The sequence below is a fragment of the Cyprinus carpio genome, chromosome A5 (assembly GCF_018340385.1).
Source record: "Cyprinus carpio isolate SPL01 chromosome A5, ASM1834038v1, whole genome shotgun sequence".
Lineage (NCBI taxonomy): Eukaryota > Metazoa > Chordata > Actinopteri > Cypriniformes > Cyprinidae > Cyprinus > Cyprinus carpio.
This window is the reverse complement of record NC_056576.1, coordinates 29,091,308-29,111,905: the sequence shown is the minus strand read 5'-3', so window position 1 is coordinate 29,111,905 and position 20,598 is coordinate 29,091,308. Positions and strand designations below refer to the sequence as shown.

General features: G+C 36.7%; 1 protein-coding gene across 1 annotated transcript; it reads left to right on the top strand.

Moving 5' to 3' along the window:
* Positions 1 to 990: 990 nt before the first annotated feature.
* On the top strand, positions 991 to 19,592 carry LOC109079407 (sulfhydryl oxidase 2-like). Its single transcript, XM_042756792.1, has 12 exons — positions 991 to 1,280; positions 8,499 to 8,599; positions 9,677 to 9,725; positions 9,850 to 9,955; positions 10,165 to 10,255; positions 14,963 to 15,108; positions 15,197 to 15,340; positions 15,627 to 15,756; positions 15,880 to 16,002; positions 16,193 to 16,343; positions 16,581 to 16,769; positions 17,653 to 19,592. The coding sequence occupies exons 1-12, from the start codon at positions 1,022 to 1,024 to the stop codon at positions 18,147 to 18,149; spliced, it is 1,986 nt and encodes a 661-aa protein (XP_042612726.1). The 5' UTR covers positions 991 to 1,021; the 3' UTR covers positions 18,150 to 19,592.
* The last annotated feature ends 1,006 nt before the right edge of the window (positions 19,593 to 20,598 follow it).

Genomic DNA, 20,598 nt, shown 5'->3' with positions numbered 1-20,598 from the left:
GACGCGCTGCCAACAAACGCTGTAGAAAGATTCGTGTGAGCGCTCTGACGCTCTCTGACAGTAGTTCGAATGATTATCTTGTATTTAAAGGGGCCGCAAAGCAAACAAGCTTGTTGATCTTATATGATTGACCACACCAGGTGGGTAACCTTATAAAGTTAACCTCATTAAATATTTTAAATGTAAAAGTAAGAAATTGATAGGCGGAAATTTATTGTAGTGTACATGTTTGCTAACGAAATAAAAACAATTAAAAGCCATTTGTGTGGTGTGGCTTTTGTATTCTGGCAGTCTAAGTTCAACATTATAGGAGACATTTACTAGCCTTGGTCTTTATTTAACTTTACCATTAATCTGTGTGCAACCTACATTTCAAACTCTCCTGGTTGAAGTGTAGCTTTAATGCAGGTGGTCAATCGGTGTTATTTTGAGCAAAATGAATTGCATTCCAGCTGAAAATCAAGCGTTTCTAGCGGGAAAATGTTTGCCTATAAATAGTGTGTGCGTGGCATGCACCACCGACGCTGCCTTAGCGGAGAAGACGTCGGAGATCGGTGTGAGTGCATGACATTCTCCAAGCCCGTGAGCTTGGAGAATATCACCGGCTGGTGCAGGAGCTGCGGCTGGACGACGGCAGGTTCCAGCGATATTTCAGTAATATCCTATGGAACTGTTATATATATAATGTAGATCTGTTTGTAAAATGATGCTTAAACGTCTCTCATCCTTTTTTTTGTGTGTGTTCTAGTTCTTTTTTTTTGTTGAGGCATGGAAAATATTACTTTGTTATACATTTGTATACATGATATGGCCACTGTACATGCTACCTGTTTGTTTGTCAATAAAGCATTATAAAAAAAAAATCAATCTCCTCCTCCCCATTTGTTTTTGCTTGGGAACTAATGTGGTCGGAACCAAAGTTTACAGGACTGCGTTCTCTGGAATCCTCTCAAGCGGGTGGAACTTCTCTACGTTCTGATTGTGAGGGGCTTCAAAATTTAAGTGAGGGGCTTCAAATTGTATGGCGTTTCTTCCATCACCTCCAATGGCAGTTTCGTTTCGCCTTAAGATCGCTATTCTGCTGGGGCTGCTGTTCGGACAGGCTCAGTCAGCTCGATTATACACTGAAGAGGATCCAGTGGTTATACTGAGCAGCGACAGCCTGAAGCAGACCGTGTTCAACTCCTCCAGCGCCTGGCTGCTTCAGTTCTACTCGTCGTGGTGCGGCCACTGCATCCAGTACTCGCCTACATGGAAAGCCCTGGCCGGCGACGTGAAGGGTAGGTGGATTTATGATCATCTTCCTGTTTATTCACTCGTCTTGGGGAAGGACAGTATCAGTTCCTTAAACGTTTAAATGCTTTCACTTCAGGCACACAAGTCTTTCCAGAGGTTATTTAGGGATGGTCATCCTTACTATGGAGATGACAATACCATGCAATATCAATATATTTCATGGCACTAAGTAATTAACATATGTTCACGAATACTATCATGGTAATGTCCATAGACTTGATATTGCTATAGTTCAAGTCCAAAAACATGGTATTGTCTTTATTTGTAATGACTTGTTAGTGCTTTTTCTGTTAAGCATTTCTACAGCTGATTTTCGTTTTCTTTTTAAATGGTGTAAATCTGTTGCCTTGTACATGATCACATGGGCATTGCTTAATGAGGCTTACAGTGTTTTTTTGCATTTGGACTTAAGTACACAGGAGGACATGCATGGGAAGTCGATAAGCCCTGGTTTGTTGATACACCTGCATGTAAATCCACGGTTGTTGCTGTTTTCTCTATTTTTGACATTGCGCTCAAGGCCTTTATGTTCACCCACCACACACACACTATCAGAAAAATGTCTCCAGGCACTACTGTACAGTGTTTTTACATCTTTTAATATTTTTTAACATTTAAAGGTATAGTGGACCCCTAACTAAATATTGTGTCATTATTTACTCACTCTCACGTTGATTTAAACATGTGTGACTTTGTTTGTTCTGTGGAATATTATTCAGGCCACACTTTTTAATATAATTGTATGACAGCGTTTAAGTGCCACGCAAAAAAAAAAAATCTAAGATTACAAAATTAAAGTCATAATATTTTGAGAATAAAAGTCATAATTATAAGAATAAAGTCATACCAATATGATAATAAAGTCAAAATATTTAGCCAAAGTAAAAATTACAAGAATAAAGTCGAAATATTTTGAGAATAAAATCAAAATTACAAGAATGAAGTTGAAATATTTTGAGAATAAAGTGGAAATATTTTGAGAATAAAGTGGAAATATTTTGAGAATGAAGTTGAAATATTTTGGGAATGAAGTGGAAATATTTTGAGAATGAAGTGGAAATATTTTGGGAAAGAAGTCGAAATATTTTGGGAATAAAGTCGAAATATTTTGGAAATAAAGTCAAAATTACAAGAATGAATTCAAACTATTTTGAGAATAAAATCAATATTACAAGAATGAAGTCAAACTATTTTGAGAATAAAATCAATATTACAAGAATGAAGTCGAAATATTTTGAGAATAAAGTAAAAATTACAAGAATGAAGTTGAAATATTTTGAGAATAAAATCAAATTTACAATAATGAAGTTGAAATATTTTGAGAATAAAATCAAATTTACAATAATGAAGTCAAAATATTTTGAGAATGAAGTCAAAATTACAAGAATGAAGTCGAAATTACAAGAATGAAGTTGAAATTACAAGAATGAAGTCGAAATTACAAGAATGAAGTTGAAATATTTTGAGAATAAAATCTAATTTACAATAATGAAGTCAAAATATTTTGAGAATGAAGTCGAAATTACAAGAATGAAGTCGAAATTACAAGAATGAAGTCGAAATTACAAGAATGAAGTTGAAATATTTTGAGAATAAAATCAAATTTACAATAATGAAGTCGAAATATTTTGAGAATAAAGTCGAAATATTTTGAGAATGAAGTCGAAATTACAAGAATGAAGTCAAAATATTTTGAGAATGAAGTCGAAATTACAAGAATGAAGTTGAAATATTTTGAGAATAAAATCAAATTTACAATAATGAAGTCAAAATATTTTGAGAATGAAGTGGATGTTGTAGGAATTAAGTGAAAATTACAAGAATGAAGTCGAAATTACAAAAATAAAATCAAAATTACAAGATTGAAGTTGAAATATTTTGAGAATGAAGTCAAAATATTTTGAGAATAAACTCAAAATTACGAGAATTAAATCGTAGCAATTATGGGATTAAAGTTATAATATTTTGAGAGTATAATGCACATGCAAATAGCCCCGATTGTGAGCACTGAGAGAAATTCCAGTGGCCTGGCAACTGATTTGAATATATGTGTGGGATTATTAGCAGAAATCATACCATGTGTCATATACTTGCAGGGACAGTATGCTTGGAAATAATATTTCATGTCTTCGAATGCATTCATTATATTCCAAATCCATTTTCCAAAATATATTCAAAATTACAATTTAATTCTTGTCATTTTGACTTCATTCTCAAAATATTTCAACTTTATTCTGGTATTGCTACGACTTTATTCTCGTAATTTTGACTTTATTCTCAAAATATTTCGACTTTATTCTGGTATTGCTATGACTTTATTCTCAAAAATTTGACTTTATTCTCAAAATTTTAAAACTTTAATCTCGTAATCCTAGATTTTTATTTTTTTTAACATGGCACTAAAACGCTGTGGTATAACTGAGCTGTCAAGCTTCAAATATAACACAACAGCACCATAAAGTAAGCATTCTTGGGTATTTGAAAGGCGCTAAATATATAAATAAACATATTATAAATCCATAGAAGCCATTCATGTGACTTGTGCACTATATTCATAGATTTGTGTGACAAAAGGTCAGAATTTAAGTAATTTTTTGACAAGTTCATGAGAGCAGGTGCAGTGTTCGAACTGTGAATGATTCTGTTGTTGTTGTTTTTCTGAGTCCGATCTTTTCAGTAAATCAGTTGAGCTAGTTCATAAAACTAGTCTGTACATCCAGTTCTCAAGTTTAGCTAACTGACTTAATGATCTGTCACAGCAGTGAATAGCCAACTGGAAGGGAAGATTCTCAGAGAATAACAACTCAAATTTTGGTCTGTTTGTTGCACAAAGCTATTATATGGCATCAGACGATTCAGAATATATTGTATGTATTCCTATGATAGATTTGTTTGACAAAAGGCCGGAATTTAAGTCGTTATTCAATACAAGCTCATGACAGAAGGTGTGATGTCCAAACGTTGACTGAATCTTTGTTTTAAGTCAGGTCTTTCTAACAAATCAGTTTGGTCCAGACTGCAAGAAAAAAGAGCTACAAGTACTTGTTCAGAATTTTGTCTTTTATGTTAGACGGAAGACAGAATGTATTTACAGGTTTGTTATTAGCTAGAGTTAGTAAGCAGTTTTCAGTTTTGTGTGAACTAATCCTTTAAATAGTCCTACAGTGCAACACATGTATTTTAAAAGTATAAATACTCTCTATTATTAGGGTCATACAACTAAATGTATGATAATTATACTAGAATTAAATATAATCATACAAAATTTGGATTTAAAATAGTTTTAGATTAACTATATGTCCAACCACAACATTTGTTTGTGAAGGAGCTGCAGGTGATTCATAAGTTTATGAAAAGCTAATAAAAAATGCCTACTAAAAATATTAAATAGTTAATTTTGTTTACCTGCATATCATGTGACAAATCATTGAAAATACCCTGCTGTGGGAAAGAGATGCGTCTTCCCTTTTAAATCCAGGCATGACAAGTTGTGTACACAAGGTGTCGTATAGGCCATACTAGACTGACTCAAGGGCATTTACTGAAGAGTGAAGAAGCACCAAAATGGCAATACTGTAAAACTAACTTGTCTTTAAAAGAAATGTTTCAGGGCAAAATTTGAAGGGCATATATATATATATATATATATATATAAATGGACCCCAAATTTTTTTTTTTTTATTATTATTTTATTTTTTATCACAAGTATATTTAAAGAATCTTTTATAGAGTTGTATTACAAAATGTTTTTTTTTTCTAAGTTGAATTTCATACAATATTTGTATTTATTATATTAAATTGTATTATATTGGTGAGTGTTGAATCTGTATCTGCTATGTTATAGACTGTGCAGCTGATATGGCAATAAATTCAGATACAACCAACCATATTGTGTGACCATTAGCTGACATCAAATTTTGTGAAAATTATTGAAACGTTCACTTAACATTGCAGGAACTTCAAGTGTAAAATGTCAACAACACTGATACACAAATAGCATTTAGTGGTTTTTAAGTTATTTTTTATGACCCAAAAACAGGAACTCAACATATGAAATCTTACCAAAAATTATCCTGTACTGTATGTGCTGATGAATTTGATTTTAGAGGTTTAGACCTGACGGACTCAAATATTTCCTCATTTTCTGTTTGTTGGTCTTAGATGAGTGCTTTCTGTAAGAAGCTGTGGTTGGATGGGGAAAGCCCACCTCTGATCAAAATTGTTGCTCCCAAAGCTTCTCTGAATAAATAATGGGATTAACAGTCACTCTCTCTTCAGACTGTTTTAGAGCTACAAGACTGGCCTAATTGCTAATAAAAATGCTTAGACAGCAGTGCTACGTGTCTGCAATGCTCTGAGCAAAAGGACTGATGGTATTCTGGAAGAAGCCACTTGTGTTGGGTGAGGTAAGGGGTGACGCGATGAAAAGGTCACTGTAGGCTGACACATTTAATTTAAATGAGGGCAAATGTGTTTAACACCTTGGTGCAAAGATGCTAAAATTAGTAGAGCTTTATTGAAATTAGGTAGGGTCCATTTTGGACCATCAGTGTGACAGTTTCAGAGTTCTTTCTCACTGGTGTTCGCTGCTTTACGACCCTTACAAGACCGTACTGTGACAGTGATTTTGACATATGAGTAATGAATTTTCTTTTTTTCTTCATTTTTTTGGTGTTCTAAATTAGATTCAAAGGAAGTTTAAATGTGAATCTTAAAGGGATAGTTCACCCCAAAATGAATGTTCTCTCATTAGTTATTTTGTTCCAAACCTGTGTGTGTGTGTAAGTATTCTATATATATATATATATATATATATATATATATATATATATATATATATATATATATATATATATATATATATCTTTTTTTTTTTTTTTTTTTTTTCATTTTTAAATAACTTTCACAAAAAAATAAAAAAAAATTATTATATATATTATATATATATATATATATATATATATATATATATATATATATATATATCTATATATATATATATATATATATATATTATTAATTTATTTTTTATTTTTTTGTGAAAGTTATTCTAAAGAATGTTTGTGACCAAATAGTTTTGGTGACTGTTGACTTCCATGTATGGACAAAAAACACTGCATTTTTAATAACTTCTTTTTATGCATGTTTTGCAGAAGAAAGTAAGTTAGGAATAATATATGGGTAAGTAAACGATTACCGAATTCATTTCAGGGCGTAAATGTTTTTTTTTTTTTTTTTTTTTTTTTTTAATCCTCAAAGCTTCTTTTTTCTAGGTATAAACTGAATCCTAAATCCCAGCTTTTCAGTGAGCAGGCAGACTTTTAGCTATGGTAATCAATGATTACCATGTTCTTATGCTGAAGTATTTTCTTAAAAAGACCAGAATTCGGTCGACTCAAAGCATGTGTCATTATCATATTGTAGGGTACAGTGTATATGTTCTGGAATGCCATGCCTTGCTTTCCCTCTTCATTGGACTGGGAAGGAGGGGATAATTGTGGCCTTTGGATGACTAACGCTGTGAGGACAAGTCTTCTTTTGAATGCTTTCAGTCTGCCTTTGTTGGCACAAGCTGTCGGCTGGGTGGCTTGTGAGTGGCCGCCTACCAGCTGTTACCTTCACAATGAGGGTCAGATGGGCCTATTGTGAGGACACGACCCCACTGTGCATTCCCCCACACATCCCAAAACCCACAGAGTCCTACCCTCAGGTGAAGAATAGAGGGCTAAAATGCTGCCGGCTGTCCCTCCTCTCTCTCATCCAAGCATTTTTATATCAGCTGCCTTCTTCACACCCCATCTGCTTCATTTTTTTGACATGGATTTTACAGCTGTTCAGTTTATGAGTTTGTGTTGAAAACAAACCACCTGGCTTGTAGAACCTCTCTATACAATGTGTGAAATCATGCTTTGAGGCAGTAAGACTATATTTCATCTCACAAAGCTTTATGTGAGAGACATATCACAGTATCTACGTTTCCGATGTCAGAGCTCAAAACCATGTAATGCATCAAATGATTTTAGGCTTCCTGCCAGAGTTCCTTTTACCTGTCCACTTAGGCTATCTGGCATCTGTTCTGAGTGTCGGTACAGATAAAGCATTTAGTGGGGACGTCAGCTTGTGTTTTAGAACACAAATGAAGAAATATTACTGGGCACAAGTCTCTACAAATGTTCTTTTACCTCTATGCTGTATGCTTGTGAAATGTCTAAAAGGTGTGTTATTAAACAGAATACAAGTGTTGACATAATTTGACACTTCATTCACTTGATTTAATTTTGGGTTTGTTCACCCAAAAATGAAAATTCTGTCATCACTTGATATTTTTAATGACGTGAGAGGTTTATGTTTCTCCATTGAAAGTCCATTATGTCAAAACATTGATGGTAAGTTCAGAAATAGATTGTAAAAGTAATCCATATGAATTGAGTGTTGATCCATCAACCCTCTACATTGCGAGTAAATCACTCGCATATGCAACCAAATCTTCACTCTGGTGACTAAATGATGTCTAATATTAGCCAATAGCTAATAAATTCTCAGATTTTACTTGCCAGTGTGTGAGTTGGAGGCTAAGTTTAGCACAGATATAAGTGATCTGTGCAGCAGGTGTTTTCCAAAATGGCCCTACAATTACTAAAGTTCTATCATTAATAATTCTTGATTATCCAGATATCATATTATAATGCTTGACTGACTGCATTTAAACAGGTGACATGTATTTAAAAAGCTGTGCCATTTTAAAAACATATACAGTACATGATATAATATGTATGTGTGTATGTGTGTGTGTGTGTGTGTGTGTGTGTGTGTGTGTGTGTGTGTGTGTGTGTGTGTGTGTGTGTGTTTTTAATAAAAGATAAAAAATTTAAATTAAATCTGTTCTTCATATAAAACAATTCTGTGTCTTTAGAAGACTTGGATTAAATGACTCGATTAATATGGATTTGATCTCTTTATGAATGTTTTGAAGTTTAGTGAAGTTTTGGTGGAATGGACTTTCACTGGAGGGATAGAAATCTCTCAGGTTTCCTAAATATATTCCCTAAATATTTTCATTTGTCATTCAATGATGAATAAAAGTCTTAGGGGTTTGGAACAATGTAAGAGTGAGTGCTTGATGACAGAATTTCTATTCAGTTTTAGATTTGTATATTTTTTTGCATTCTTGAAATGTGTGATGTGTTTCTCTACTTTCATAGACTGGGAACAGGCCATTCGTGTAGGAGTTCTGGATTGTGCTCATGAGAAGAACTTTGACATCTGTAAGGAGTTTGGGATCCACTTCTACCCCACCTTCAGGGTATGTTTGTGCAAATGATTTTATTTATTCTTTCAGAAGATTAAACCTATACAGTAAATCCTAACTTATATTGTGCGATATTGACAAAATCATTAGATGCAATTAAAAAATATGACACTTTAAATATGAACCTAAAACTGTCATTAAGTTTTGGCAAGTCACTGTCTTAATGAGTGAGTCAATGAGTGATTCATTCAGTCGTTCAATTCAAACAGCTGATTCATTAATTAATTAAAAAGAAATGGTCTTTATGAATGGTTCATTGAATTATTGAACAATTTGTTTAAAAATACAGATACATTCAGTAAAATCTCCAGTTACTGGAGATGCACAACAGTTCAGCTGTAGATTTGTTTGGAACCACTTTTTTTGGCAAATAGAGCAAAAACAGACAATAATGATAAAATGTGTCTAAAATGTAACTCAAAAAAAGCAAAAATTAATATTAAATTTTTTTTAAATTTAAACTTAAATAATTAAATTTTTTTATTATTTTATAAAAATAAATTTTGTTTTTCCAAACTCCTGCTCTACAATGCTCTAAGGATGATTTACAATAGTCACAAAGTCATCTAGTTGTCTGTTAACAGACTAGCCGATTAGAAAGGCTGACTGGATTATTTGGATTTATTTATTTATTTATTTATTTATTTATTTATTTATATTTATTTTCATTTAATTAGCATGCTGACAGCCTTCTGTGTTTGCACAGTATAAAACTTTTTTGCAAATGTTGCATCTTTGAATTCATGCATTAAATGCATCATGCTTCCTATGCTGTTTATTGAAATTTTTATGATGCTATAGCAAGTTAAATTAAAACTCTGCCTTCTGTTCTGTTTTGTTGTGCTCCTTTCTAGCTGTTTTTGTTTTATCTTTGTCTGATCGCGGTCAGGTAAACCTGAAACCAGAGTAATTATACAATAGACAAATGTATTATTACACCCTTATCAAATTTCTTGTTGCCAGAAACATGCCTATTTAGGACACTGTAAAAACTGACATATAGAACATGTTGTTATATTGTTCTAAAGATTTCATTTGGGAATCATTTATTTTTCCTTTTCTTTTTTTTAGTATTTTAAGGCACATGACAACACTAATGATTATGGGAAGACATATCATGGTAGGTTTAATAATTTTAGCTCTGATTAGAATTTAAATTTTGTGAGTTATTATTGTTGCAGTGGTTGTTATTATTATGGAACTAACTTGAATTTCTGATTTTGTTATATTTGTGTACTGAATAGGGGCTGACAGAGAGCTTCAGACAGTGAGGCAGTTGATGGTGAACTTTCTCCAAAACCACACAAAGCAAGACTGGCCTGTGGGCTGCCCTCCCCTTGACCCTGCCAGGTGCCCAAATCTACAATATTACTACCCATTTTTTTTAATCTTCTTTACATGCACATTCAATTCCAGACATTTTTTTAATGTTTTAACATGTTCTGTCTCCAGCTTCTGAAGGGAAATTAGGGATGTTTGTTTAGGGCTTCATTTCTAGACATAAATGGAATACATCTCTGTTTTTTAATAAAAAACATTGAATTCGTCATCTGTTGCAGGCCTGAGGACATCCTGTCCTTAATGGGGAAGAAAACGGAGTTCTATACTGCAGTTATAGTTGAGGACAAAGACTCTTATATAGGAAGAGAGGTAATGGTTGTCAATTTTCCATACATGCAAAAAAATTCATTAATCTGTGTAAGCAGTGTAAGGTCAGATGTCATAGATTACTCACCCATATGTCTTTTCAAACTGATCTGATTATTATTGGCCAATTATTTTTTAAGCTGATCAATTTTCAGTTCAGTTCATTTATATATAATTAAAGCAGGCACAAATTCACACATGCAGTTTATAGCATGGTGAGTGACGCAGCGCTCCTTCCCTTATCTCAGGGACCGAGGTTACGTCAGTAACCAAAGCGTTCACTATCAAAGGGTCTCTTCCATCGCGTTTAATGCAAAATGGGGAATGCATCCAGTCATGCCGTGCTATGAGCAGATACAGAGCGACCTGCTCTGTGAGCCCAGTCTTGGAGCACTTAAGTTAAGGACTCCTAAAGAACATGAGCAAAACTGAGTCCCAAACTAATTGACTGAGGACTACAGACATAACCATTTCCACCTCCAGGGAGAAATAGGTAAATTAAGCTGACAAGATCCGTGTCTGCACGGCAGGGAATTCTAAATTATAGAATCTGGCAAATGTGGACCGTGAAGACCAACTGGCGGCCACACAAATCTCAGCAGGACTATTGATAAGGACTATTGATAAGTCCCAGGTCAGCATAGTCTGAGGATAAAGAGGATTCAATCTCTGGGCGCCCTTCAAGAACTTAATGATAAGATCAGCAACTCCTGTAAAAAAGTAAGCACATGGGATAGATCATAAGAGACTGGATCCAGGCTTCATGCAGAACACCAGTCACAATAGACTGTCCATTTAAGGGCATAAAGGCATCTTGTGGATGGTGCTCTAACCTCTAGAATGGTGTTGCTCACTCTTGCTGACCCAACTGATGACCTGAGGAATTGTTCTGTGCTCAAAATAGGAGGCACCAAGCCTTTCTGTAAAGGGAACGTGACCTGAGAACGCCTTGGTGATTGATGGCAACCACTGTCATGTTGTCTGACCAGACCAGGATATGGTGCCCTTTTAAGGTCGTGTTGAAGCAGGGCCAGGAAAACCCCAAGCCGATGCCCTTAAATACCCCAAAACGCGTATACGCGTTAATCGACTCCAGAGGGCATTTATAGGTAGTTGATATGCAGACATTGCTCTGGGGATGACCAGGAGACGGACGCCAGATTGCCCTCTAACAGAGCACCCTAATTCGAGTTGGTGGCATCTGTCTTAACAGCCTTCCTCTTGGAGGTCAGTCCCAACTGCACACCTGGTTGGAACAGGCGAGTTGCTGAATAGTCAGGGACCGTTCCGGCGTAATCCATGCCCGCATCTAGTCTTTAGTCATCCCCAGAAAGATAGCTCGCTGTGGATTCCCATCTGTCTCAGAGTGGAAAGAGCCGCTTCTGTGCACTTCGTAAAAGTGTGTGGGGCATGGGACAGTCCAAATGGAAGGACTGTATATTAATAGGCCACTCCCTTGAATGCAAATCTCAAGAACAGTCTGTGACGGGGGCAATATGGATGTGAATGTAAGCGTCTTTCATATCCACAGTCAGAAACCAGTCCTCTGGGAATATTTGCACGAGGTTCTGCTTCAGAGTTGACATCTTGAACGACCGTCTCATTAGTGAAGGATTCAGATGTCTAGAATAGGTCTGAGCCCGCCATCTTTCTTGGGAACGAGGAAGCAGCATCTGAAGAACCCTCGCTGTTCCTTAGAGGTACCCTTTCCACAGCAGCTTTTGCAAGCAGTGTTTGTACTTTTGACTGAAGATCATGCGCCTTGTTGTTGCGAACAAAAGTTTGAATAACACCTCTGAAGCGAGGAGGCCTGTAAGCAAACTGAAGCAAGTAACCTCATTTTACTGTATTTAGAACCCAACTTGAAACACCCGGGAAGGGTGCATGGGGTATTCTGGCGACTTGCAGCTGCAGAGCCAGAATGCTTAGGCAGGAATTGATGCAGTGTCTGCGACATCTTCTGTGCCTCAGAGAAGCACTCCACAGACTTGTCCACGGTGGGGCCAAATAGTCCCTTTGGCGAGACTGGTGAGTTGAGGAAGGCCATTTTCTCAGCGTCCCAGATCTCAGTAAGGATAAGTCAGAGGTGGCAATCCAGCACCACCAGGTTGGCCATGGTCTTGCCGATTTCCTGAGCCATAGCTTTCGTTGCAAGCAGATCCAGTTCAGTTGCTGTGTGCAGCTCCTTGAAAGCATCATGATCCTGGCCAGACTCATCCATGCTGCGGAGAAGTTTGGCCTGAAACACTTGTAGGACCACCATGGAATGGAGAGCTGATCCTGATTGACCGGATGCTGCATAAGCCCTGTTGGCCAAGGCCGACGTAGCCCCGAAGGGTTTGGAAGGGTGCGCTGCATGGACTTTCAAACTGAGGGCAGATGGTGGGCACAAGTAGGCAGCGACCATCTCTTCCAGAGTGGGTAGCTTGCTGTAGCCTCTGTCCTCAGCGCCGTCAACGGTGGTGAGAGCAGCTGAATCGGGGCTGGATAGGGGGGCGCTACACCATGGTAAGTTTTTCATGAACTGCAGGCAAGAATGGACCAGGCTGCTGGCGACGGGGCTGATGGCATCCCTGGAGGAGCCATTCATCCAAAAGGCCGTAGGCGGGCTCTACTTGAGCAAACCACTCTAAGCCGAGATCCTCTACTGCGTTAGAGAGCACTCTGATTAGCTCGCTGTCCGGTCCCGGCCGTGCTGGCAGTGAAGCACGAGGGGCTTCGGGCTCATAGCCGGAACATCCCCACTCTTCAGCATCTGATGCAGAAGGAAATTAAGCTGCTTGCAGTAGGGGAGGGGCACAGATCCTCCTGTGTGAAGCACACCAGCGAGACAAGATGATGTGGGGAAGGAAAGAAAGGAAACAGGGAAACGGAGCAGGGAGGATCACATTCATTGAAGAAGGCGACCTGTAAGCAGAGACAGGAAAGGCTCATGCTCTCACAGTGAAAGAATGAAGCCTCAGTGAGAGCAGCACTTGCTGTGCACTCACGGTGAGACATTTGAAACAACAGCCCACTGGGAATTTGCTCAGAAGTTTGCTCTTTTTCGAGCGGCTATCCTCTGCCGTGGGCTCTTTGACGGCGGTGAGCAAAGCTGAGATTCTTTCCTTCTTCTATCTTTGGCTTCTTGATTGCAGAGTCAGCGAAGATATGATCTTCGATAATGAAGGAGATGATTTTAATGAAATAGCGCTCTGAGCCAACTTATATAGAGGTCAGCTCCGCCCCTTGTAGGGGGCTAAAGCAACATTGGTTTGTGCCGCTACACAAGCATGAACAAATCAGACTTCAGTAACAGAGTAAACAGGAGTTTCCCATTCTGCATTAAAGGCAACAGGACTGACCGTTCGATAGGGAACTAAACTCTGCTGTTTGAAAGAGTTTTCCTCAGTGCAGTAAGCATGACATTGCGTCATCGGTAGGCAATTTGTTGTTGTAAGCAACAAGAAGTAAACTTCTGAGACATACCTTAATTCAGATATGTATGCCATTTTGTTCTATTGATATTAAATGAATTATGTGTCCATTCAAGGGTAACTTTAGTCATTCTGCTGAATCGCTGTACAGGGGAGAAAAACGGGGGGGGGGGGGCGGCTGCAAATGCATGTAAAAATTAATTAATGGCAAGGGACTTCTGTGCACCACTTTCGAATTAGTATGTCTTTCTTCCATTGAACACAAAAGCAGAAGGAAAAAAACACAAAAAAGGATCATTTTTACAGAATGTCCAGGCTGCTCTTTGCCATAACACAAAAGTAGATAGACACTGTAAAGCTCCAAAAATATAAGTATTATATTATAAAAGTATATTCAGTATAATTCCTGTAAAGCTGTACAATAGCTTTATGAGAAACAGATTTAAATTTTAAGTATTTTTTATTTAATCAGTATAATTCCTGTAAAGCTGTACAATAGCTTTATGAGAAACAAGGATGGTAGAGGATAATAATATATATATCCGGGTATATGTTATATATATGTATGTGTATATATAGGTATTTTTTGGTGCTTGATGGTTGAGTCTATTTTTGCTGTCACCAAATCTGTAATTTTATTATATTAAATAAATTATAATTAAAATGGTGAAAACACTATAGATTAAGATATACAACATTAAACAACATTATTAAACAACAACAGATATACAACATTTCTTTTTTTTTTTTTTTTTCTACGGAAGTGCAGTTTAGAACAGCCTTTGAATATTGTCTTTTAGGGGACTTTTAGGGTAAGACGTGGCCTAGTGGTTAGAGAGTTTGACTCCTAACCCTAAGGTTGTGGGTTCGAGTCTCAGGCAATACCACGACTGAGGTGCCCTTGTGCAAGGCACCGAAACCCCAGCTGCTCCCCGGGTGCCGCAGCATAAATGGCTGCCCACTGCTCCGGGTGTGTGTTCATGGTGTGTGTGTGTTCACTGCTGTGTGTGTGCACTTTTGGTTGGTTTATGTGGAGAGCGAGTTTTATGTATTGTTGGTCAATATTGTGAAAGTTTTGAGAAACTGTGTTTTAGAATATAATATAAAAATCTTCTGTGACAGTGATTTTATAAACAATAAACTTTTGTGTTCCATGGAAAAAAGGAAAATTACATAGGTTTCAAATGACGAGTGGGTGAATAGATGATGATCTAAATGATCCCTTTAGGCATAATTAGTGATGTAGCTAGAATTGTAATGCTCTAATTTAATGTTTTGTGCTCTTTTTAACTAGGTAATTTTGGACCTAATGCCATATGAGGGTTTGGCAGTGAAGAGAACGCTGAGCTCAGACAAACTTCTAATGGAGGAACTGGGGATTACTTCGGTTCCCTCAGTGTACCTCTTCCATCCTAATGGCACACACACTATCATGAATGTGTAAGTTAACTGCTGAATAAATTTGGTCTAACCATCAATCAGAAGCCCTGTTAATGTGCATTTGGTACATTTTTGTTTGTATTAACAGTCAGAAGAGGCTACGCTTTTTCTTCTCCTCCTTCCTAAAACTCCTCCCTGGAGTTCACAGGAAACAGTCCACCTCGTCCCTGCAGCGTCCTCAGCCTGGGAAGAATGGACTGGGAACCCAGGTGGAGTGGAAAGTGTTTGAAAAGTGAGTTTTATATATATAAATATATATGCACTACTGTTCAAAAGTTTGGAGTCAGCAAAGACAGATTAAATCGAAAAGTTCCTATTAATCAAAGAATCTTGAAAAATATATCTCAGTTTCCACAAAAATATTAACCAGCACTACAGTTTTCAACATTGATAATAATAATATTCCTGTAAAATGTGAAGTAGTCCAATTGTCTGCAGATGAACACCTATAGGTTTTTTTTGCTTTTGCTGTGAATTTAACTTTTAAGATGAGGTAACCAACATCAATGTTTCTTCAGGTCTAAGGTTTACATGGCAGATCTGGAATCTGGCTTACATTATCTATTGAGGGTTGAACTGGCCACCCACAAGACCTTAGAAGGAGAAGAACTAAAAACTTTCAAGGACTTTGTAACAGTTGTCGCCAAGGTAGTGTTGTAACACAAACACAACTTTTTCTTTGCTCTTGAGCTGTCTTCTCGCACTAGAATTGTTTTCATTAGAGCGTTGAAATTTACAGGGTTGAATCTTACTTGGCCCCTTTGACTGTAGCTATTTCCAGGTCGCCAATCTGTGGTGAAACTTCTTGAGACGTTGCTGGAATGGCTAGTCAGTTTACCTTTGGAGAAGATCCCCTACGATGCAATCCTGGACTTAGTTAACAACAAGATGAGGGTAAGACCGTCGCCCACTAAACAACTTATTCATTGTCAAAACACTGATGCCCCTGTTATTAAAAGCACTGTGCATCGCATAGTGTCTTTGCCTAATGACATGTAAGTTTTTAGTCGTTTTCCGTGCATGTGACAGAAGCGTAAATCAGTATGTTGGTGGTTTTAAAGGACACTGTTTATATTATTCTCAGATCTCAGGGCTGTACCTGAGTGAGCAAGTGCAGTGGGTTGGATGCCAGGGTAGTAGTGTGGCACTAAGAGGATATCCCTGCTCCCTCTGGACTCTGTTTCACGTTCTGACTGTGCAAGCTGCCAACAGACCTGATGCTCTAGCCAACACTGGTATGAGCAGGGAAATCCCTTTCTCTTATTAATCAACCTGAAGCATGTTTGAGATGATCTCAGCAGTTGATATTGTAATTGTAGATTAGAAAATTGAGACTAAAAATTCATTATAAATAATTCTGTAATGTAATATGTTTGGTCTGTAGCAAGCAGAGCATTCATTTGGTAGGTGTTTTCTATTAGTTCCTGTTCTTCATTGCTACAATTAATTTAAACCCACCTTCTTCCTCTCAGGGTTTGAGGATGATCCCTTGGCAGTGCTTCAAACCATGCGTCACTACATTGGGACCTTCTTTGGCTGCCAGGAGTGTGGGAAGCATTTTGAGGAAATGGCTCAGGAATCTCTGAACCAGATCAAGACTGTTGATGAGGCTGTGCTGTGGCTTTGGAGAAAACACAACCAGGTTAACGCAAGACTGGCAGGTAAAAAAAAAATGACTGCACATATATGCATTTAGATACTCGTGAATGACAAACTATATACATTAACGGTCAAAGGTCAGTGTGTTTTTTTTTTTTTTTTTATGAAAATATTTATCTTAAGCAAGGACATATTAAATTGATCATTAACAGTAGATACATTTATAATGTTACAAAAGATTATTTCAATTCAATTCTGTTCTTTTAAACTTTCTATTCATCAAAGAATCCTGAAAAATGTTTCACAGTTTTCACAAAAATACTAAGCAACCATTTTCAACACTGATGATAATAAGTGCAATAACAGTTATTTTAAAATGTAATAATATTTCACAATATTCATGTTTTTACTGTATTTTTTGATCAAATAAATGCAGCCTTTATGAGCAGCAATAGACTTTTCAATATATACAAAATATATTAAATATTTATATACAATATAAAACTTTTTCAAGTTTCAAACTTCAAACTTTTTGACTGCAGTATGGTGTAGGAAGAAAGTAAGTTCAAACTTGGTAAAGGAAGGGGAAAAAAAAAGTAAGAATTGAAAAGGAAACAAAAAAAAAAAAAATGGTGTAGGAAGAAAGTAAGGGGGAAAAAAAGGAAAACTGGAGGTTGTTAGAGGGATGGGGAATGAAACAGACAGGACAGAAAGAAAGGAAGAAAGAAAGAAAGGAAGAAAGAAAGAAAGAAAAGAAAAAAATAAGAAGAAAAGAAGAAAGAAAAAAAGAAAGAAAGAGAAAAATAAAGAAAGGAAGAAAGAAAGAAAGAAAGAAAGAAAGAAAGAAAGAAAGAACTATATTTTCATGTCCACACCTTAAATGTAAATTTCTCATACGCATGCTAGCAGATGTTACCCTCATTGCTGATTGCACTTGTTATGCAGGTTCAATGAGCGAGGACCCCATGTTTCCTAAGACGCAGTGGCCGACTCCTGATCTCTGTCCCACATGCCATGAGGAGCAAGAAGGCCTTCATGTCTGGAACGAACAGATGGTGCTCGCTTTCCTCAAACAACACTACAGTGCTTCAAACATTTCCCCAAAATACTCCAGCAACAGCCAACCAGACCCAGGCCCTCCTGCTCCTGACAAACCCAAAGCCATAACCAAACCTAACAACAATGGTCACCTCAACCAGAACCTAAAGCCATCTCCTGACAACATTCCAAAACATCAGAAGAGGACTGACATAAGTGGTGCGGGAGAGAAGCACATCGGTGTCCAGATAGAAGCCAGGCCAGGGATGGGATTCTCCAGCCTGGACATGAGTCTCTGTGTGCTGCTCTACGCCTTCTCCTGTGTCTTCCTCATGTTCATGTTTTTCTTCTTCCGCTTTCGTTCAAAGAGATGGAAAGCCAGAAACTACCGGCCTTACGTATAGCAGCGGAATGCTGAGATGGAAAACTTTGGATAAGGTGAATGTATTATATGAAGCCCCTGCCAAGTGTTGAAGGAGACTTTTTTAATTTATTTGATTACTTTTATTCGTTTTGGTTTTTGTTGTTGTTGATATTTTTGTGAAGTGCTTTGTAATGAAGAACTTTTTGTCTAATGGCCGAGGAAAGTCCACTCGTGTATCAGGCATAGTTGTGTGAACAAGCACATGTTAGCGAGTATTTCTCAATCCTAAACAAACAGAGAGGATGATTTAACTGGAGAAACTATTTTATTATAGTAAAAGTAACAACCTAGGTCAAAGTATATTTTTATGAATATTCTACATTATTTATAGAGATTTTTATTGAAATAATATATCCTAAGTTTCTCACAGGGTATTACTCTCTATGAAAGTCTCACTTTCCTCATATTTCTGTTTGATGGTCCAAAAAACACTTGGGAATATGATTTATTCTGTCACTCAATGTCGCTAGCGCAGAAGCCAGTGACACGTAATACACTGCCTGTCAATGACCAGATGTGGAAAAACCCTTGGTTTTGTTAATCTCATGGTCCATTGAAATATGCTATATGATTTTTTTTTTTTTTATTGGTTTTAGTAAAGTCACAAAAAGAGCTACTGTGGTACATAAAGTTAATTTTAAGTGTAAATTCTATTTTTTTAACCGTTTAAATCCTGTTGAAATGCTTCATAATTGTTTGTATTGGTGCAACTCAGCAGTAAGGGATTTATAATGACTACAATAATCTCTATTAAAAAATAAAATGTCAGATTTTCAAACTTTTTGGTACTTTGTTTTACTGACCACACTTAGTGAGTAAACCTTTATTCATAATCTTTTTTTTCTCTCTCTCTCTCTCTCTTTAGATTATAGAGACTCTTTTGAACTGGAACATATTTCAGTAATTATTTTATAATTTTACTATACTGTAATTGTACTCAGGATTCCTGATCACAGACCATTTATTGTTCAACATCTATATTACTACAGCAGTATTTTGATTCAAAGTTTAGAATTAAAATGTGTTGATACTGTAAAACTTTCAATATCATTCTCAGCAACTGGTTTGTCGACTGATTTGTAATGTGTTCAGCTTGTGATATTTATTTTATGAAGCATTGTTAATGTGGACCTGAGGCTAAATATTTATAAAGTGTTCTTAATAAAATACAGCTTCTGTGTTGTGACAGTATGTGCACATAATGGTGGCCTTCTAAGCTGCTCCAAATGAAAGGCTGTACATTTCATTGCATTTAATTATTATTTCCAGTGTTTTAAGAATTATATTTTTATGTATGATGTATGATGATTTTGGGGGGTAGGTTTTTCTGTATATGTGTTGTTTGTCCTTTTAGGGAAGTGATTGCATTTTGTATAAAGAACAAAAAGCTGTCTTTCAAATAAAAAATGTATAATTCCCATCATTTTCTAGTTCATAACAACCAACAATACACATACATATACATTTTTGATGTTTTTTAGCCATCAATGTTATCTATAGCACCATTATAATATACTGTTACATGGGGTATAATGTAAATATGTTTATTTTGAGATTGGTTTTCTGAAGAGCAGTTCTTAAATGATCACTTATCAGGAGAACAGTTGGATGTACCATCCTGAGAACACAGTGTTACTGCAACTTCAAGTCTAAGCACATTGGGAGGTCATTTAAGTTTTCTATTGCTTGTAAGTCTGTGTCTGCCCTCTAGTAGGCAGTATGGAGTATCCCTTTCCCCACCAGCACAGACTGCAGTCTGTTCTCCCCATGGACAACACACATGTGACCATACTAACGCTGTTTATTACTAGAGCTCCAGCTGTCAACTTAACAGATGTCTGCACAGGCACTCTTGTTTCCAAATGTAAAATAACTTGCTATGTTCATCTCTTCAGACTGGAAGAGGACACTTTCCTCAATGAAAATATGCATTTTGCACTGTAAATAAAGTTTGAGGGCAGTTTCTTCAAGAGACAGATTAATGTGTCACATTTAGCTTTTTCAAAGCTTTTAAAGAGACCAGACAGACAGCTGGAAGCAAGTTTTGCAGCATTCGCAGGGCGTGTGTCTGCTACACTTTATTGATTTATTATAATTTTTTGCTGTTGATATTAGACAGAAGACTGGAACACGGCAGTTTATCTCTAATAGCGCTGACTCACGCCGTAGCCTGTTGGCATCTCAGCATTAAAAGCCAGCGAGTCAGAGACTGAAGCATAGCACCGCCTTCTTCACATTGCTGAGAGACGCTGCTTTACTGCCCCACTGCTCTGTACTCAACTCTTACTTGCACACTACAGTCTTTCAGTCATCTGTCTAATACTTGCTGCCTTAAAATGCTTCTCTGTTTGTTTGATGTACTTATCTGACATTCAGGGCAGCTTTGAGGCTGAGTCTCTCTCTTTTCTTTCTCTTATCAGTTGAGTATC